At 64.7% G+C, this 20,750-nt stretch overlaps 1 protein-coding gene across 1 annotated transcript in view; it reads right to left on the bottom strand.

The window, feature by feature from the left end:
* TNRC18 (trinucleotide repeat containing 18) overlaps positions 1–20,750 on the bottom strand; it is a 71,402-nt gene that overhangs the window by 25,330 nt on the left and 25,322 nt on the right. Inside the window, exons 5-16 of the mRNA XM_054571810.1 lie at positions 18,519–18,621; positions 18,047–18,252; positions 17,524–17,670; positions 16,881–17,071; positions 15,206–15,638; positions 13,095–14,096; positions 9,045–9,220; positions 8,365–8,501; positions 8,025–8,153; positions 6,219–6,390; positions 4,471–4,831; positions 1,133–1,408 (exon numbers count right to left, since the gene is read on the bottom strand). Coding sequence (XP_054427785.1) covers positions 1,133–1,408; positions 4,471–4,831; positions 6,219–6,390; positions 8,025–8,153; positions 8,365–8,501; positions 9,045–9,220; positions 13,095–14,096; positions 15,206–15,638; positions 16,881–17,071; positions 17,524–17,670; positions 18,047–18,252; positions 18,519–18,621 — 3,333 coding nt within the window. The remainder of the gene's footprint in view (positions 1–1,132; positions 1,409–4,470; positions 4,832–6,218; positions 6,391–8,024; positions 8,154–8,364; positions 8,502–9,044; positions 9,221–13,094; positions 14,097–15,205; positions 15,639–16,880; positions 17,072–17,523; positions 17,671–18,046; positions 18,253–18,518; positions 18,622–20,750) is intronic.

The following is a 20,750-nucleotide window of genomic DNA, read 5'->3' as shown; positions in this document are numbered from 1 at the left end:
GAGGGGTGGGGGGGGAAGGCGGACCAGAACGTGAGAGCCAGGCTCGGGCGGGCGGGGGGCGGGCGGGCCCCAGGCTCAAGCCAGCTCCTGTCCGAGCGGCCCCTACGTGCTGGGCCTCGCTCAGGGAGGGTCGGGCCCTGGCTCTGACACCCGGGCCCCGGGAGGCCTGCGGGGAGCAACCCCGACGGGCAGCCTCCACCCGGGCAAGGGGCCCTTCAAGCCGGCCGGCCGGCCGGGGCTCACGGAGCCCGACCCTCGGGGTGAGCGAGGCGGACAGGCCCCTGGGCTCGCGGCCCGGGGTTCCCTCCACAGCCCTGCGCTGGGCCCCTCTGCTTTCAGGTGACTTCGGCCCTGCGCTGCCTACGCGGCCCTCAGAACAGAAACGTGTGTTAGAAAACAAGTGTTTGCAAATGTGTTCAAAGCACTGGTGCGTAGGAACAGAGCTTTAAGAAAACAAAAGACAAACAAGCAGCTTAAAAAAAAAAAAGATGATGCCGAAGGTGGAAGCAGTTGACTTGGAACCTGAAACATGACCCGCATGCCAGCAGCTCCCAGGGATATTTGAATAATAGAGAAAAGCAGGGGTGGTCTCTACCCCTTTGGGGGGGGTGGGGAAGGGGGGAGGGACGGAGGAGGGAAGCGGCAACCTAACGGTCTCAGTCAGGACACAGCAAGAGAGACAAGGCACACGGGTTTAGTTAAAAATGAACTCGATATATTTAATAAAGCTTGGTATTACCAAAATCGCAGTACAAACATCAAGTCACACGCCCACACGACAGAATCCCATTTACAAAACGTCCCTGGGGAGGCCCCTGCCGAGACCCCCACCCCGGCCTGCGGTCTAGGGGACAGAGGAGGCGAGAGCGGGGTGGGGCGGAGGGGGGAGCGGAGGAAGGTGAAGACGACAATCAGTCCGTATAAAAGCTCAAAAAGAGCTAGCGTGGCATCATCACAACGATACAGGTACAAGCAGACCCGGCTCAGAGGCCGATGCGGCAGGCTACGCTGCCAAGAACCAGACGGCGCCCGCAGCGCCATCGCTCCCGAACCCTGGCTCTCTCGCTCGCGCTCGCTCTCACGCACTCGCGCTCTGAAACACGGAAGGGGTTGTGTGTGTGGAGCTAGTAACCTTGGTCACACGAGTCCTCCGAGGAGTCGCTGAAGGAGGACCGGGCCCCGACGTCGTGAAGCAGCAAACAGAACGGCTGCTTCCTGCCCGCGGCTGGCTTGGGCTTCAGTGTCCGGGCGGCCGCCAGGCCCCTCTTGGGCAGCTTGGGGCCTCCGGCCGGCTTGCTGTTCTTTGCCACCATGCCACACAGGACGGGCGATGTCAGTTTGGAGCTGGAGGGGCCTTGGGCAGACCACTCATCCCTCAGGAACTCCTCCTCCTCCTCTGAGTCCGTATCTGCAGTCAAAGTAGTTTGTAATGAGATAAGTCGCCACGCGGGGGAGGGAGGGGCTGGTGTCTGACGTTGCGGCTGCCAGCGCGCCCGGCGCCGGTACAGGCAGGTCCCCGGAGCCGGCCGGCCCCCTTGCCTCTCACCTGGGCGGCCCCGCTCCGCAGCCCCGAGCTGCGCGCCTCCCCCGGCCGGGCGGGCCCTCTCCAGGCAGGCCGCTGCCAACACCGCGTGGCACAGGCCCCCAGCGCTCAGCCCTTCCGGGCCCTGGAGGGAAGCCCTGCGAGCAGGAGGCCTCTCCCCTGGCCGTGGGGTCACCGCTGGATCCTGGCTCCCCCCAGGACTGCACCCAGCCCAAGGTGTGGGGGGGACGAGGCCCAAGAGGGAAAGGCTCAAGGACAGCTCTTCTCCCCAAAGATACCAGCCTCTGGCGGCATGCGGGCCGGCACAGCACACCTCTCCCAACGGGCCAAGGCGAGGGATGTCACAGCGCGCCTTTTGTGGTTTCCTACCAGAGCCGGTTACCAGCACCCTGCTGCTGGCTTCCCACAGGCCTCAGCCTCACGGCACCGCCCGGCGGAGGTTCTCAAGCTTCCAACGGGAGGCCCCTCGGCTTTGGGGAGGGGCTGTCAAGCGGGCACAGTTCTGGCCACTTCCAGCCCACTCCAAACGCACGCTGTTTGGATCCGTTCTACACTGGGGCTGTCAAACAAGATTTCACTGGAATGAACGGCACCGCAGCCAAAGCCTAATCCCCTAATCTGGGAAAATCTACTTGGAACACGCAGAACACTGACGAAGGCGCCTGCAGCTCTGCCAACGCCCACTATCTCTGGGGCCAAGAGAAACCGCGGGCAGGGGTGCCCCCTGGCGGCCACCGCCAACATCTACACTTGCCACTCCCACCGAGACCCCACTGCAGGATGGCCTGGCAATTCTAGGTAGGACAGCGACAAGGACAAGCCCCACCAGGCCCCCACCTGACCGCTAGCCACAGCTCTCCCTCTCATGTGTTCCCATCCCACCCTGCCGACGTCCACGAGTGACAATGAACAACCTGGCTCCCCTCCAAGAGCCACCAGGCGTGCCACCCAACCCCTGCCACCGAGTGCAGAAGCAAGAGGGCAGCGCTTTCCTTCCCTGCCTCCTGCCGGCGCAGCGTCACTCCGCTGGAGCGCACCCTGACTTCTGTGACGGGGCCCTGTCGTTGGCCCAGGCAGCAGAGAAGCCAGCAGGGACACAGGAGGAGCTCTCTCCCCAGCCAGCTCGTGGGAGACAGGCCGGGCCTCCGGGCCTCCGGTGGCAACGTCAGCCCGTCGGCCTCGCTGGGCAGTGCAGTTTTAGTCGGAAACATAACGGGGTTGGACTGGCAACTTGAACGCGGCCTCGTGCACGTGCGCACATCTGCTACCGCGGACTCACCGGCTCAGACCACCCCGAGATCTCAGGGACTAAACTCACCTCTGGCCTCTAACTGTACCACGCTCACGTGGCAGTGGGGGCGGAGGGGTCTTCAGGCAACCTGCCAGGCCACATCCATCGGCCACTCTGCCTTGAGGGGTCAAGGGAGCGGCAGCCCTTCTCACAGCCTCCGCGTTGCTCCACAACCAGCAAAGGCGGAAAGAGCAGCGGAAGCCCTTCCCTCGGCCTTCAGAGCTGCCAGTCTCTGAAAGGGGCACGGGGCCTGGGCGGTGCTGTTTGGATCCCATCCGTCTGAATCTCTGTCATTCGTACTCGTCATCGGCACATAAAACACAAAGAACCTGCCTGCCCACGCCCATCTGAGAAACGGCCCTGGAGACCCACTAGTCCTGGGCAACCAGAAACACGCGTTAAAAAACAAAACAAAGCAAAACAAACAGCAACATAATCTCATGCAAGGGGGCTACGTCGAGCTCTTTGCCATGTGAGCTTACTTAAAGCTCACGACAGCCCGGCAATACAGGCAATCTCAACTCTCAAGTCCATAACAACTTTCTTTAATTTCCTTAAGAAAGCATGCTCCACGGTAACATTGAAGGTGTCCATTTTTGTTCCTGACCGTGAAACTGTCTCGCCTCCCCCAGTGAACCATGCAGAGCCAACCAGAAGCCCAGGCGCCCAGACGCAGACGGTCCTCCATGGAAGGGCCCTCCGCCCCAGCCCCAGCCTTGAGACTTTCAGAGAAGGCCCCACTGACGGGAACCAGGCCCGGGGTGGGGGTGGGGAGGAAGCCCCTCCTGGCCTTCCTGCAGCGGCCACGCACCTAGTCCCCGCCCACCCTGGGTATTAGGTATTCTGCCCACAAGCAGCGACACCTATTACAGGCCACACGGCAGACCGGGACGCCGGACGCCAAGGAGAGTCGCAGGGGCTGACCCTAGGCTGCCCGGCTCCGGAAACCTCGTCCCGAGCTCCCAGCGAAGAAACTCGTTAAGGAACTGAAACTCGGTCCCAGAGCCACCAGCTATGTCCCAGGCCTCCACAGCGCCCTGCGGCTAGCTGCAAACAAGCTGAGCAGCACAAAGGCCACGTCCACCAGGGGTGAAGTCCTAGGCCTGATCCCAGCGCGACAGCCCCGCCCAGCGCGGTCAACCTTGCCCAACCTCAGCATCTACCATAAAGACCAAAATGGGCGGCTGCCTACGAGGTTGTCACCAAGATAAAGTGAAGTTCTGCCCGTACAGCCCTCAGTTGGGTGCCCAGACGGAGAGCGCTCATTAGATGACGTTCTTACCAACACTCGGCCCGAGGGCGGACAGATGCCCAGGGCGGGGGAGATCCTCTCTATGGTCCTCACGCGCGGCCGCTCTAGGAATTGCAGCCGAAAACTCTGTGGCACAAGGCCTCCACACTGACGGTTTCCGGCAAAGTGAACGCGAGAGGGCAGGCAAACTTCCGCTCCCACCACCAATCACAGGCACCCACCCAGCATGGCGCAGGCCAATGCAAGTACTTCCGCCCCAGGCGGACCCACTTCCGGCCTAGAGACGGTGCAGAGACAAAAAGAGATTTTGGAGCGCCCAAAACGGACAAAGGAAGGGGAAGAAAGAAATGGCGGCCTGGAGGCAGCACGGCCTCGGCTACTTACTGTAGGAGTAGCTGCTCACTTCCGAGGCGAACGGGGAATGAGCCGACTTGGGCGGGCCTCTGGCCTTGAAGCCCGCCTCCATCTTCCTGGCTTTGGCGGCCCGTTTGTGTTTACCGTCTCTGGAGGCTTTCAGAGACAGGCTGAGGCCTTTGGCCAGCGCCTTCCGGTCCTTGCCCAGCAGGCTGTCATAAGGCGTCAAGTACCTGCCGCAGCCCCCGCCCGGTTTGGATTTCCCCCCAGAACTGTCCGAGAACTTGAAGGGGGACTTGAGCTTGTCCTGCTTGGTGAGGGAGAGGGCCTTGTCCAGCTTGCTTGCCAGCTGCTCCTGGTCGCTGGCCATCTTCTTCTTCTTAATCTTTAGCTGGAGAGGAAAGTCCCGGGTTAGGACATTGGACCAAGCCGGGTAGTGGGGCTCCGTGCACAAGCTCTGAAGAGCTGGATGCCAGTCCTCCTCCCTGCCTCCCAGGCTTCCGACAAGCTGCCTGACTGCTCCTAGCCTCTGTCTGTAAAAAGGGGACACCTGTGTAGGGGCCCCCCAAGATTGCTCTGAAGATGAACCGAGATTAGGCACAGGAAGCACTTATCCAACTGCTGTTAATGTGGCGACAAAGATCGCTGGCACCGGCATCTCCACCCTGGCCCTCCGCGGGGCTGTCTGGTGACTCCCAGGGAAGCACTTTCAGTGAGCAGAGCTGCCAATGGCCTGGAGAAGCCAGCTGGACTAAGGGAGGAGGCAGGGAACCCAGACCCAACACCCAGCTCAGAGCCCGCTGATCTGCTTATCTCAGCCGCCTAAAGCGGCCGCTGAAGAGGCCTAAGTCGGTCCATCCAACCACATGGGCTGAAGCTGCCAAGAAAATGCCTGGAGCGTGCCTTGGATGCCTGAAGCCGAAAGATTAGCGATTTCAAAGATTAAATTGCTGCTTTCATTCTCATCAGCTGTAGGCATTTGCCGTGGAAGTGACATGCAGTGTCAAAGCCATTAATGCCCCTCATTTGAACATTTTATCTCGATTTGCTTTAATCAGGTAACTCTTCATAGGGAGGAAAAAGTTGGGATAGTGTCATTTAAACAACAAAAGTATGCTTCCCAGTCTGAGAGAATAAAGGGCCCTGGTGTGCGGACGGGCTCTCTTCCCTCGCACTGGGCCCCTGGCGTGAGTACTTGCCTCTGATGGTCACATCAACCAAAACAGCCCCCTGGCACAGGGCTTTACGAGGAGGGATGACAAGGTACACTAGCATTTAGAGATGAGGGCTTTAAGTGCATAATTTCAATGCTCTGCAGAAATAAGAAAAATCAAGCAGCTGGCTCTCACCCCAGTACCTCTGGAGAGTTCACAGAGGAAATTGCAATGGCATTGGGCCCTTGTTTCTTAAAACTATAGAATGGGGAAGCTGCTCGTTAAACAATTACACTGTTAAACAACAGTGTAATGCGTTCTCTGGTTAAAAACCTGCAGTCTGCCTGCCTGGCTTCAGCAAAGGGTCATGCGGCACCCACAGGGGATGCGGCTTTCAGTCTCAGCTCTGCCTGGGGCTGAGTTGCTTTGCTAAGCATCTGAGCTGCTCTGGGCTGTCATTTCCCTCCCCTGTACAATGAGCCGATTGGAGGAACTAAGGCAACCGTTTCTACAGTTTCTGTGCAGCGGCAGGAGCAACAGACCGGTGAAGGGAGTGTGAACTCCACATCCCCTCCAGAACTTTGGCACGAGCTGGCGGCACCCCTGCAAGACAGGGCCACTGACCTGACTCATGAAGTCGGACGGGGCATCATGCTCGTCCCAGGGCTGGCTCCTGCCCCTGGCTTTCCCCGCGCCAACGGGGGCTTCATGTTCCTCCTCTGGCCCCTTGTGTCTCTTCCTCATCCCCGCTCCCAGCTCACAGGCCTCCGGCGTCAGCAGGGGCTTGCCGCTCAGCCTGCAACCAGAGGCACTGCCAGTCAGCACCCTGCCCAGGCAGGACTCAAGGGCCCGGGGTCCGCCCTCGTGGCCCCGAAGGGCAGGCTCTGGGGGTCGAAGCGCAGTGACGAGTCTGGGGAGACGGATCCTGCAGAACTATGGTGCTGGGATTCTGGGACGTTTGTGAATGAGGCAGAATGAGCGCTTAGTGAGAAAGAAGGGAAACAACTCCAAGGCAGCATCCTCCGCTGGCCTGTCCCTCCCATGGCCCTGCACACACACTCACACATACAGCTCTGCATGACCAGGCGTCTCCTTCCCAAAACGTGCCAAGAACAAGGATCAGAAATGCCAAGGAAATCCGCCAGCATGGGAGAGTGACTAAGACCGAGAGCTTCTGTGAACAGCCACGGCTGGTCTCCGCACCCTTGAGAGCATAAGCAGTCGGGACCTGGTGCCTCCGGAGGCTGCTCTTGGCTGTTCTCAGCTAAATCCTCACAAGTAATAGTAATAAAAGCAGCTAATTTTTACACTTATCTCCTTCCATGTTAGTGCTTTACATTTCAGCCACGAAACAAGGCCCTCATTCTACATACTACTTTTTTATCGCTGAGGCATCTGCGGCTCAGAAAAGCTAACACCTGGCCCGAGGTCACAACGAGGGCCGGAGCTGGGACTCAAAAGCAGGAAGTGCAGCCACCTCTGGGGTCCACGCCCCTTACCCGCGGGCCTACGTGCGCTGGCCCAGCCCTGGCTCCCTTCCCCTGCAGCCGCTTTCCCTGACCCGTGGCCGGTGATGGCATGCTTCTTCCAGCCCATCCTCTCCTCAGTCCAGAACATCCAGGAGTGTTAAATGCAAGCCATGGGGGCCCTTGGGGCTGTCTTCTCCTCAGAAGACCCCACTGACACTCTGCTGTGCCTCCTGAAGGCACCCCGCGGCCCCCTCTGCCTCCTCAAGCCAAGCGTTGCACCCCCTAAGCGTCACCGGCACGGACGGCGCGGGCTGAGGTGCAGACTGCCCCTTCCTTGGATGGGCCCCGCATAACTCACGCTGCTCCCAACCCCCAGGGAAGGCCACGGCACCTTTCCTGCCCACGCCCGGCCTGGAGGAACAGTTCTCATTCCAGCCAGAGGTGAAGACCTCCAGAGGGGCCGCACCTAACTTCTGCTGCCATTCAAGGGGCTTGTCCCCGAAGGAGGTGGCCCTGGGTCACAGGCAGCAGGTTCAGGCACAGACAGACGCTGTCCAGCACGGAGGGAACCGAGTGACAGCCTGAATGGGAGCCCACCCTACCGGGCGGGGAGCTCAGCGGGCCCTCCGCAGGGAGAGGTGCACGGAAGAGCGCGGGAGCCGGCCCCTGACCATGGGGGAAGCAGCGGGCGGGGTGGGGCGATGGGGGAAGGGCCGCGGGGCAACACCAGGAACCTCTCTCGCTGGGGCCACCCGCCCGCTCGGTCCTGGCTGGATGAGCCTGCCTGTCCATCCGCCACTCGCCTGGCTCGCCCTCCGCGCTCCCTGAGAGCTGCCACACCGGGTGGGTCCGAGCCCAAGGGACGCGAGGTCCCCGGCGCCCGACGCAGGCCCTGCGCAGGCCCGCGCGCCTCCCACCGAGCTCTCTGCCAGTCCCCGACCCACCGAGGGGCCAGCCTTACTTTCCGCTACTGTTGCGGCTCTTCCCTCTCTTGCGGGGGGGCGACAGGGCGCTCAGGGCGTGGGTCCGTTTCCGCGGCCTGCCAGGGCCTCTGCGTGCCAAGCTTCTATGGGGATCCTCGCGCCTGTCCCTTAAAAAGAATCACACGCTTGGCTGTGAACTGGGGGGGTGGAGGGGGCACGGAGCAGAGACACCCGATGCGCCCGCGTCTCTCGGGCCCTCACACACCTCTGCCGGCCTACCACAGCGGACCTACTGAGCGCCAGCGCCTACAGAGCCGGCGACGGGGCGCCCTGCCAGGGCCGGGCCGGGCCGGGCCGTGGGGCGGGGTGCGCACTCACTCGGACTCGCGGCGCCTCTGCAGCTTCACCAGCTCCCGCTGCTTCTCCTTGTACCGCCGCTGCACCTCGGCCAGCCGCATGCGGAAGTCCAGCTCCACGGCGTCCATGTTCTCCAAGGACGACTTCATGGCGAACATCTACAGGGAAGAGAAGGGGTGAGGATGCTGCTGCCCTCCAGCCCCTGCCGCCGCGCCGGGCGCTGGTCAGCCGGGGGATGGACGGCGGGGCTTCACGGCCAAGACCAGGTGCCCAGCTTGATCCCATTTCTGCCACTGCTAGCTGTGGCCTAGGGCGAAACACAGACACCTCATCTGCGTGACAGGGACCGAGAGACCAGCTTTGCCTGTAACAGCTGCTCGAGCTGTGCCGGCCATCGCATTATCTGTCACAAGCGGAGGCTCAGAGAGGAAGCCACTGCCCACAGCCCACAGGAGGGAGGGACACAGCCCCGTCTCCTCTTCCCTAGCCGGCACGCTGCCGCCCAGGGGACACCCCTTGACGTGCGATCACACAGGTGACCCGAGCCCTCCTGCGAGTCGGCGGCGGGAGCTGGATTCAGACCAGGCCCTTCCAACTCTGAAGCCAGCCATGCCCCACGGAAGGTGGCACCTCTGCGGGGGCCCGTCTCCGCCCCCACTGCACAGGCCACAGGCGGGGAAGCACGGGCCGGGACACCTCACCCGCTCCTCCTTCTTCTGCATCCAGCTGTACTTCTTATTGGGGTTCAGCTCCCGCGGCAGCCGCAGGCTCTTGAGTGGGTCAGCGAAGGCGCCGTCCAGCACCTCCTTCAGCATGTGGCTGCTGGCGGCCAGCAGGCTCTCCAGCGAGGGCCGCACAGCCGCGCCCCGCTCCGCACCTGCGGACAGGGAGCAGGTGAGCCGCCGCCTTGCCTGTGCTCCCGGGGGACCGGACTGTCCCACCCTGCGGCCAACGCCCCTCGGATCCCCAGCAGGGAAGAGAAAGAGGCCCAAGTTAACGTGTTTTAATTTAATGTTTTCTCTGTGACCTAACACATGGTCCATCTCTGTGGCTGCTCCCCACGCCTCTTTCCTACCAGCGTGTCCAGCTCCACGGAGCCGACATCACAGCCACGCGGCAGTATTGGGGCCTCTAAGCGGGCGCCCCTCCGCCCCGGGGCGCTGTCCCTGGATCCCCTGCAGGGTGCTGGGCCGCGCCCCGGCCTTTACCCACTGGGTGTCAGTGGTGCTCGCCGCGAGCTCTGACGCCGGCTGTCGCTGCCAGCTGACAACCACTGGTTTCGCTCACTCTATCTTGATGGAAAGTGAGGAAGCCACACAGCGAACCCCATCAGCCCCCACGGGCGGGCGCTGTTCAAGCGAAGGGCATGGCCACCCGAGGGGACGCCTGTGAAATATGCTTCAGGGGCCCCCGGTAAGATCCGCGGCTGGTGGGCGAGGCTGCTCTAGGACAGGGGAGGGGACCAGGGCGGGGCTTTGGCACCTCCTTCACCCTCCATCTTGCTGGGGCTCCTGGGACTGACAGCCCACAGCAGCCTGGGTGGCTCTGGTGCCCCCGAGGGCCTTGTCATATGACCTTATTTGGCGATAGCCTTGAAAAAGGGGACCAAGTGAAAGTGAAGTCCTGGGGTGGCCCTAATCCAATATGACCTAGTCCACGTAAAAAGAGAGTAGGACACAGTCACACAGAGAGACAACCATGGGAAGACACAGGGAGCAGACGGCTGTCTACACTCCAAGGACGGAGGCCTCGGAGAGACCAGCCCCGCCACCCCCCCAGGACTGGGGGGCACGAGCCCCGTGGCTTTGCTACAGTGGAGGTAACCGGGATGGGGAGCCACATCTGCACCAGAACCCCGGTGGGACCAGGGTCCGTCACAGAGGCTGACGGCCGGCGGGAGGGAGGGACGGGCGCCCCCCTTCCCTCGCAGCGTGGGTGGCCGGGGAGCACGCGGGAGAGCTAGCGGCTGCAGGAGGCAGCGCCCGCTCACACCCAGGGCCGTCGGCGCCCAGCTCCCCAGGGGAAGCAGAGGGGACTGAGGCTCAGCATCCCGTCCACGACTGCAGGGAAGAGGGAGCCACTGGGACCCCTGCTCGCCGCCCCGGCCTCTCTCCCGGGCGCGCTCTCCAGCCCCAGCTCTGCCCCCAGCCCCAGAGCCACATCCCCACGCAGGGCGCCAAAGAGCATCTCAGAGATCAGCGTGCAAACCAACAAACCAAGGGCTGGCTTCCCCCCAAACCCGCCCCCACCGCCTCCCCAGCCCAGACACAGGCCCAGCCCCTGGGTGGTTCCTCCACACCCGTATCCAGTCGGTCAGCGGGGCCGCGGGCTCCGCCTTAGCTCCCCGCACAGCCTCTGCGCCACGCCCACCCGGGGCTGGGTCCCACCCCAGGGTCTCCTGTCTCCACGCCCCACAACCACCTGCTTCAGCCTGATCCTGTCACTCCAGCTCAAAACCACCTTCCAAATCGTTGCCCTCAAAGAGGAGGCCCCCAGGTCTGCCCCCACCCTGCCGATCTCCTCGCCACCTCCTCGCCACCGCGCTCCAGCCCCGGCCGCCCTGCCCTTGGTCCAGCCCCCACTGGGCGCTGTCGCCTCAGGGCCTCTGCACGTGCTGTCCCTGTGGCCAGAGAGTTTTCCCGGAACAGCCTTCCTCCCTCGCCTTCCTCGGCCCCGCAGCCAGAGGGGCCTCCCTGGCGTCCTCCGCCCCTCCCAGCGCGTGCGCCCAGCGTGCGTCACCGCCGGGCAGCGCCGAGGGCCTCCCAGGATGGCCTGCCCACGGCAGGGCCCCAGCAGCCAGACCACGCCAGGGACGCAGCAGGCGCTTAGTAAGTGCTTGTTGAACAAGGGTGCGTAGGACCCCACACAGAAAACGAGAAGGGGTGTGGAAAGGGACGAAGGTGAGCAGCCGCCCCCCCCGGGGACCCTTCCCCAGCCCCCTCTGCCCTGGCGCCCCGGCCTCTGCAGGCCCCAGGACAAAAACTCACTGCCACCCAGTAGGATCAAGAAGGTTTGCATCTTCCTCTGAAAAAACAGTTTTCTTACATCAAACCACGTGAACGAAAGAAAAGCACGATGAACTTTAGGAAAACACCACAACACACGCCGGCAGGGGCAGGGTGGCACCTGCCCCAGCTCCCTCGGGCCACGGCCACCGCCACGAGCGCCCCGCGGACACGTGGCCTTGCTCTGACCCAGCAGTCCCACGCCGGGGACCACATCCCCAGGAAAACCGGAGGGGTGGACAAAGGGTTTTCTTCGAGGGAAAACGTCGCATTATTTACAACAGCAAAAAGAAAGAAAGGAAAGGAAAGGCACAAGGAAAAGCCTTCACAACCCAGGCCTGAGTCATGGGCCGCTGGGGCCTTCCAGGGGCAGAAAATGGGGTCATCCCTGGGAAAAATACTTTATTTTTTTAAATATATTTAAGATGTTTTTATTTATTTTTTATTTGTTTGTTTATTTGCTTTGAGAGAGAAGGGAAGGCAGGAAGAAAGGGAGGAAGGGAAATAGCCATTCGTGGTTGCCTCTCGCACACCCCCAACCAGGGACCGGCCGGCAACCCAGGCACGTGGCCTGACCAGGAGTCGAACTGGCAGCCTTTTGGTTTGCAGGCCGGCGCTCAACCCACTGAGGCACACGAGCGAGAGCAAAAACTAACTTAAAAGACACAAATGTCTTAAATCAAAAACACCGATGATGCTTTAAGAAAACCTGAAAAATGGGTAGGAAAGAATACACTAAGTGAAAAGGGCAGGTTACAGAACACTGTTTACAAAATGGTTTTAATTTTAGAAATGTGTGTAGAAACAGTTCCAGAGGAAATACACCAAACGCTGGCAACGCTATTATTAACTCCTCCGCGGCTGCCACCGGGGCCCCTCCTCCCTGTCACGCTGCCGGGCGCGGGGGGACAGGGCGGCGTCCGACCCACAGGCCCCGCACACATTGCTTGGGGCGCCCCGATGTTCTCTGTTGGACACCGGGGATTTGGTGCCCGGCCCCGATCTCACCGCCCCTTCTGCGGAGGGCACCCACTCCCCCAAAGGCCCACCCCTCCCCTACACCCCGGAAGTGACACCCCATCAAGGGTGAAGCATGACCAGTGTGGTCCATCCCATCTCCTGGGCTGCACAGTTTGCTTCTGGAAAAAGCTGAACCCCAAAGAGCCGCTGAGAATGAACTGTGCCACCTTTGCTAGGGCCACCAGGAGGTCCCCGGGCCTGGGGTACGTACTGGGGACCCCGCCAAAAGAGCAGTGGGCCTGCCCTGAATGAGGCCAACAGAGACAAAAGTGGAGCAAGAGGGCAGAGAGGGACGGGGACGAGGGCGGAGGGGGAGAGAAAGGCCTGACGGCTGGGTCTCATCGGACCCAGCCGTGCGTGAAGCCAACTGCCTACCGGCTGCTGCGCTTGGTTCCACGAGCCCACAAGTTTCCCGCCTTTTTCTAAGCCAGTTAAGATGAGCCTCCGCCCCTCACAGCCCCAAGACCCCTGCTAACACAAAACTCGCAGCCGAGAAAGCAGAAGCTTCTCCGCTGAGCAGCCCAGGGATCGGCTACCCAACGCACAGGCCCACAACCTCCTCAATGGAGCGCTTGCGAAGAGGTGTTACGTGGATTTTATCAACGTTTGTAGGAAGTAGATATGAATAAGCCATATCCTGAGCGTTTTCAACATTTGTAAACGCTATTAAAAAAGCAACACTATTTTAGAGCCAAACTCACGGGGACCCCGGGCGGCGCGGCTCACCTGCCACCTCCTGGCCCCTCTTCTCCAGCTCCAGCTCGGCGATCTCGCTCAGCAGGGCGATGCCCTGCAGGAAGCCCTGCTCCAGGACCAGGTTCTGCGCGGCCTCCAGCGGCTCCGGGGCCGGGGCTCCAGCGCCCGGGGAAGGCAGGGTCCTGGCCTGGGGCAGCTCCGCGGCCGCCGCCAGCGCGTTCATGCCGGCAAGCGGGTCCTCCAGGCCGGGCGGGAGCTGGTCGGAGCCCTCCTCCTCCAGGAAGCAGGCGCTGCTGGGCACGGGGGCAGCCTCCTGGGCCTCCAGACTCAGGCACTGTCCCTCCCCGGGGGGCACGGCACAGTCTCCCACGTCCAGGCCGGGCCGGGGCTCCCTCGCGGTCCCCTGAGCCAGGGCCTCCTCGGGCGCCACTTCTGCTGCGGCCGCAGCCGCGGGCACGTCCACGGGCACCTCCACGGGCTCCTCCTTAGCCTCGACCAGCGTCTCAGGGGTCCGCCGGCCCCCCGAGTCCGGGGCAGCAGCTATGCAGGCTACCACCCGGCCCGGTGAGTCCACGGGCCCGTCGGCCCTCTCGGCGAAGTCCAGGCACCCGGGCGCCTCCGCGTCCCCCTGCCCGCCGGCACCCAGCACCGGCACGTCCGGCAGGGCTCCTCCGCGGCCGCCCGTGGGGCTCGGGGCCACCATGGCTTCCTCGGGGCGCAGCGCCAGCGGGGACTCCAGGGAGGGCAGCTCCGCGGGGCCTTCGTCCATGTCCTCCACCTCCGCCTTCACCTCCCGCTCCGCCAGCGGCTCTTCGTCGGGGCCTTCCCGCAGCGGCTCTGGGATCTTGGAGGGGGACAAGCGAATGGGCTTGTCTTCGGGCGAGAGCACCAGGCGCTCGGGCCCATCCGCGGGGAGCGGCACGTCAGGGGCCAGGCCGTCGGCGTCGGCGGCCGCCGTGGGCTGCAGCAGGAACGGGTAGGGCCTCCCATAGTGCGGCGGCAGGGCTGGGAACGGGTACCTGGGCGGGATGTCTGCCAAGGACACCAAGGGTCAGCGAGGCCCCTCCTCCTGCCACATCCGCCGTCCCTGCCTCCCCATCAACACCCACCCCCCATGCGAGGCGGACCCAGACCCCGCTCTCTGCTCTCTGGGATCTCGTCTAGGCAGCATCCGAGGGACCCCGGGGGATAACAGGCCACCATCCTGTCCCCAGGGGTCTTCAGGCTCAAAGGCAGAAAGAAGCCACAGTGGGCGTTTGCTCCAGCTCCTCCCACCCAGCACCTAGTGCAAGGCTGCTCCAGGGGCAAACGCCTCCCAAGACCCCACACGGTCTCACCCAGCCTGTGCGTCTCTGGCCTCCATTCCCAAAGAATCGCCTGCCCCGCCCCGTTAGAGCAGACTGGGGCCCCAGGCTGTTCCAAAAATAATAGTATATACAATGCCGCCCCCCACTTTTTCCCCCTGAACGCCCACAGGACGGCAGTGCTTGGAACCCTGGCGGTGCTCCAAGGCCCACCCAGAGCTGGGCGAGTGGCAGGTGCTTAGCATCAGACAGGGCGGGGGTTGGGGGACAGATGCCCAGAGCAGCCCCAGGGCCAGGCATGTGCTCAGCGCTGGCCATCAGCGTGGCGCCCCGTCTCCCCAGAGAGGGGCGGCCACTTGCCCAAGATCACACAGCACGCTGGCTGGCGTGATCTGACTCACACCAAGGGGCCCCAGGAACAAGCCCACACCCCAGCCACCAGGCAGGAGGACCGGAAGCCTCAGGCCCATGCTGGCACCGACCGCACGTCCCCACTGACACGGGGCGGGGAAGAGCGCATGTACGTTCGCAGCACAGGGGCGGGGCACACGGCTACTGCCGACAGGACAGCCGAGCACCCACGGCGTGCCAGGCAGGGCGCCGCGGGTCCTGCGGCCTCGCTGGGCTCCAGGCTCAGCCCGAGGCCGTCCGTAGCAGATTCTGCAGTCCCTCCCACTTCCCTGGCCGGGCCACTAAGAGGGGCTTGTGTTCACTCCACAGCGCACAGCAGGGGCTCAGCAGAGACAGAGGCCGGTGGTCGCATCAATGAAAGACCAAGTGACCAGGCCGGGAGAGGCCTAACAGGCAAGCAGTACACAGCCCCTGCCACACTCCTACCTGAGAACAAGGCCTGGAAGGGGCTGGGGGCCTCCTTCTCCAGCTCCAAGTCCTTCTTCTCCACGACGTTCTCGGGCGCCTCCTCCTTGCGGGTGATGCCAGGTGTAGGCGGCGGGGAGGCGGGGGGCGGGCTGGGGGGGTGGGAGCTGGGAGTGGCAGGGTAGGAGTAGGCGGGCGGTGGTTTGGCCACATCCTCCAGCTTCTGGATGACTTTGGCCTTCAGGGCAGGCACAGGGGAGGCGCGGGGAGACAGCGGTGGGCTCACGGCCTTGCCATAGGCGCCCGTGGGGCCAGGGGCCAGGCCGGGGGGCTTCCGAGGTAGCAGCCCAGGGCCCGCGGTGGCGAGGCTGGCCTTGCCCGTGGTCTCCAGGCTCCGTTTGCTGACTTTCTCCTCCATCTCCGCCCGGTGCTCCTGGGCCTTCAGCCGCTCCTGCTGGGGAGGGGACCAGCAGGCAGGGTCAGCACGGCAGGACCCGTCACCCTGTCCCCGAGCATCCCCCAGCCCACAAGGAACGCCGGGCAGGGACTGGGTGCAGGCAGGCAGGCCGCCCACCCCAGCCCCGGCCGGATGCACACGTGTAATGAGCATAGCGGTCCTTAGAGAACCGCAGCAGACAAAGCGGGGGGGGGAACCCCCCGTCCAGACCCTGGCTCTGCCGGGGCCCTCACAGTTGCGAGGAGAGGGGCCAGGGCAGAGGTGAGGCTCCTGAAGGAGCCGCCCTGCTCTCGGCACGTTCCTGGCGGTCGCGTGGCTGCCAGCAAGGAGAACTCGCGACCTGCCGAGCGCTCCCCTGCCTCACCGCACTGGGGTCTCCACGCCCCTCAAGGCAGGCAGGCGGCCCCTCCTGCCCTTGATGACTTTTGAGGGACCAGGAGGGATCGGGCTCGAGGGCAGCCAGTGCTTGCCGGGGCCAGGCGGCCCGCACACCAGGAGGAACGCTCCCAGCGCCAGCCACGCACGATCGTTCGCTCGCACGGAACAGCCGCGGTGACAGCCGGGTTACTACCCTTCCTTTTCCAGGGAGGAGACCTGGATCCGAGAGGTGAGGCCACCTGCCCAAGGGCACACAGCCGCGCGCGCCAGCTCCTCCCGAGTGGCTGCCGCCCAGGGAGTGGGGGCAGGGCCGAGCAGAGGGCACGCAGACGCCCGTGCCTTCCAGGAGGCAGGAGGGCAGTGGGCTCTGCGGAGACGCCTCACGTCGCCCATCTCACGGGATCAGGCAACCTGGACGTCAGCGGCCAGCCCCAGGCTTGGGGGACCCAGGGCCATGAGGTGGGCAGCCGGGACAGGCCGGGCTCAGGACACAGCAGGAGCCCCCTGGGAATCCCTTCACTGTCCCCATCCACACTTCCCCAGTTCACAAGAGTCCCTCTCCTGCCTCGGTTTCCCCACTGCTCCCTGCACCCCCACCCTGCCGAGCCCTGCCCACCTCTTGGCCTCACTCACACCGAGGGCTCCTCCAGGTCGCTCAGTAAATGGCACCTCCTCCAGGAGGCCCTCCCTGACCACCCGCCCCTCTCATCTTTTCTCCGCCCCCCGCCCCGCCCCCGTCCCTAACTGTTTGGAGTTTCTGCTCCATGTGCCCCGCCATCAACAGGAGGAGAGAGGGAGGGGTTACTACTCCCGACGGCCGCGCCCCCACCCCTGCCCCGTGACCGGTCCAGCCCCACTCACCACCAGCTGGGCGCTCCTCTGCAGCTCCAGGGCCTGGGCGGCCTGCTGCTGCAGGTACAGAAACTCCTGCTGCCGCAGAAAGTGCTGCTGGGAGAAGAGCTGCAGCTGCTGGGCGTGGTGCAGGGAGCTGCGGCCCGGCGGGTACAGGGCGGGCCAGAGGGGCGGCACGGCGGCCCGCTCCATCAGCTCCGCTGGGGGGACACAGACAGGGAGGCTGCACCCACCGCACACCCGCTGCCCGCTGCGCGGGCGGGAGCGGGGCGGGGGGCCGGGCCCGGGCCACCCCCCTCCGGGACAGCCGGGGCCTCGCAGCTGGCACATCCAACACGGGGACTCCTGGCTCCTCCCCCCACGACACCCGGGAGCCTGCGAAGGAGGTTCCGAGGGATGGCGGCACCAAGGGGGTGTCCCTGCCCCACCAGGGAGCCCCACTTTGGTTCTCCCCACGGTTTCTGGGTAGAAGCAGCTTATCACAAGGGCCCCTGTGGATCTACCACACGCGGAAACCGCGGGCGGACGCGAGGAGTCCCTGTGAGCCCCAGGCTGCCTGCCATCTGTTCTGTTGGGTGGACCCCCGCACCCCCGTCCCAGCAAGAGGCCCTCGTCACGCAGGCCAGCCTCTCTGGGCGAAGCCGCCACTTACCGAAGTGAGGCAGGTGGTCGCTGGGGATGACCACCAGCTGGCCGGACTGGGGGTCCCTGACGAACTGGTAGGCTGACGGCAGGGAGCCCCCCAGGCCAGGCGGGAAGGCGGGTGCCATGCCCTGGTGCAGAGAAGGGGGGCCCAAGCCTAGGAGAAACCCGGGCCCGAGTCAGCACTGGGGACCTCACCTCTAGGGGCCTCCATGCAGGAAGCTGACGGGGAAGGGGCCGCTGACTGCGTCAGGGACGCCCACGGCTGCCCACCCCCGGGCCTCACCCCGAACAGGCTCACAGCAGTGAAACCCCACGAGGCCGGGGCCGTCCTGACCCTGCCCTCGGACAACTGGGGGGCTGAAGTGCGGGGAGCAGAGGAAGCGGGCCTCCGCCAGAGGCAGGCAGCAGCCAGCGCTGAGCAAGAGGCCTGGTCTCCCCCCGGCCCTGCACCGGCTCCAGCAGGAGCTTCATGGGGCCTTTCCTTCCCCCCCACATCCTGCCCCCCGGAGAGGGAGCAACAGCCCACTCACCGTAGGGGTGTCCGGCGAGCCACATGGACGTGCTGCCCGAGCGGGGCAGCCAGGGGTGCGTGGCCAGGTGCGCCGCAGGGTCGGCGGACCAGCGACCTGAGCCCGCCAGCGCCGGGCCCCCGGTCACCATGAGGTTGGGGTTCAGGCCGTTGGCAGTGCAGCTGGCGGGGTGCAGCCGGGCCAGGTCGGCCAGCTCCTTACTTTCTCTGGAAGGAAATAGACGCGTCGGCGACGGCCCGGACAGCCCTGGGCACATCGCCCCAAGTGACCGGCAGACGACACCGCGCCCAGGCTACAGAGCCCAAGCTCAGGATCAGAGAGGAGCCCCAGGGCCTCCCCGGGAGAGGGGCTGTGGGTCCAGCAGGGTCCCCGGCCCGGCGCCCCCTTGGGCAAGGGACCGTGCCCGTCCGGGGTCACCCCCACGGCGGAGGGGCCCCCAGGCTCCCAGGCCCGGCCGCCCCCAAGCCCTCACCTGAGCAGCTTCTCCTGGTCCCGGTCCAGCCGCGCCCCCAGCAGCCGCTCCTCCCGGTGCCGGGCCCGCTCGTCCCCACAGTCCTCGTCGGCCCGGCCATGCCCTGCAGGCGGGGACAGGCCGTGAGCCCCAGCCCAGGGCCCCCCGGGCCCTCCTCGCCTGGGCGGCTCCTTCCGCCCGGAAGGCCTGCCCTGGAGATGCGCCGGCACCTCGGAGCCCCGCCAGGCGTCCTCTGGGCCGGGACGCAGCCCCATCACCGCCAGGAGCCTCTGTAACTCGCACAGGTAGCTGGACCTTGCGTCAATCAGCAAACTGCTCACGTGGTGGCCTGACGTGAGGCCGCGTGGCATTCACTCACACGGCCTCCTCGTCAGCAAGGCAGGTTCAGGCGGGGGAGGCACAGGGGACGGGGAGGTCAAGGTGGAGGGAAACCACAACCCAAAACAGGGGCCGCCCGTCAGAAGCGCAGCCAGACCCGGGTCACGGGCCATCAGCTGCCACACCGAGGTGCCCGCACAGTCCTGTCTGTTGTAGACGCGTGGCTAGTCTTTTAAAACTCAAGGCAGAAAAGTAAAACCAGAGAACATTACCCATGTGGGGTGAGCGGGGGACGTGGGAGCTGCCACCTGCCTCGCCCGTGCCTGCCCCGGGGCCCCCACCCGTGACTGGTTCAGTTTTACCTTCTGACCTCCCTGACTCCCAAACGGTAGAGAAGGCAGGTCCCAGGGTCCAGCCTGGCACACGCAGGGAGCGGGGGACGGGGCAGGCGCCCGAGGGCCCCCACCATCCGCGCCCCCGGACCGGCACCTTCCGCCGGGCCCTGCCCCGGCCCCTCTGCACCGTGAGCCAGGACCCCGTGCCCCACAGGCAGAGGCGGTGGCCGCAGTCCCTGGTGGCAGAGGCCACGCAGCGGGGGACTGAGACGTGTCTCCTTAAAGGAGGAACCTGTGCAGGCTGAGCTACTTGTCTCAGAGTGGGTCTCCAGGGCTGCTGTAACAGGCGGGTGGGCACCAGCCCAGGACCCCACCCACAGCGCACACCCACCCACCCACCCACCCTCGGGTCCTGCAAACCGCGGGCAGCCTGGCCCCCAGGACCCCGCCATCTCGGGAGGTGCCCTCGCGGAGGAAGCGGCCAGAGCCCCCCCATACACACAGGTGGCGCTGTTGTGCCGGAGACTAGCTCCCCACAGGGGTCTGCCAGCCGCCCCTGACCCTCGAGGGCAAGGACCCTGTCTGCGATGTTGCCATCGGGCGTCCCCCCTCATTTCTCCCTTCCTGCAGCCCCAAACCAGGAGCCCCTGAAGAACAGAACCCCAGGGGGGCTTCAGGAACGTGGGCATCGCCCACCCCCGAGCCAAGGGAGGAGCCAGGAGAGGACACAGGGACATGCCCAGCAGTCCGAGCTTTCACGGGACTGGCAGATGGCCCAGCCCTGCGGAGCTGTGTCCCTAGAGGCAGCTGGGAGGCCGGCCTGAACGTCTGGAAGTTCTGGGAAGTTCCCAGCCCAGGACTGGGGGAAAGCAGAGCGAGTGTCAGCGCATCAGGACAGGGGTGAGGGCAGGCAAGGCAGACGTGCGCCCCGTCTCCCCGACTTCCCGCCCGCCCTCGTGGGACACGGAGGCGCATCCCTGGCCGCCCGCTAAGTCCGTTCACGCCGGCCGCAGTCAGCGAAGGCACGGCGCCGACACCCCATCCAGGCCACGGTGGAGTCACCGCACTGCCCCCAGCACGCGGCCGGCAGGAAGCAAGGGGACAGGCCGACGGGGGAGGGCAATGCCGCCCCGTCTGGGGCGCAACCAGCCAGGGTGCCCCAGCCCCCAACGTCGCTGTGGCTCCCGCGCCCCCTCTGTGAGGCGGGGAAGATGCGACTCCGGCTTCTATGTAAAGACAGCACATCCTGACGGGGCCGTGGCGGCGCTCGGCTGCCGGGTACGAGGCGCCGCTGCCTGGGGCTCCCCGGTGCAGGTCACACCCGCCCTGAGGCCATCTTGAGGTCCAAGTCCCGCTGATGCCAGACCAGACCCCGCGCGCGCGCTGCGGGCCTTTCTCCAGGGGGTCAAGGGCACACAGGCAACGCTGTAGGCCCTTTCAGACCCTAACACCTCGAAGGTGAGCATCGAAAAGGTAGACCTGCTTACGAAGCACCTACTAAGTGCCCGCCAGCCCACCTGGCAGTAGGGAAGGAGAGAGCCCTTGCGACCGCCATGTGGTAAATGTGAGAAGCGGGGCC

Source organism: Pteronotus mesoamericanus, unplaced genomic scaffold, assembly GCF_021234165.1.
Source record: "Pteronotus mesoamericanus isolate MK-2021 breed Mesoamerican mustached bat unplaced genomic scaffold, CSHL_Meso_final contig_1, whole genome shotgun sequence".
Taxonomy (NCBI): domain Eukaryota; kingdom Metazoa; phylum Chordata; class Mammalia; order Chiroptera; family Mormoopidae; genus Pteronotus; species Pteronotus mesoamericanus.
This window is presented reverse-complemented; position numbering and strand designations above follow the sequence as displayed.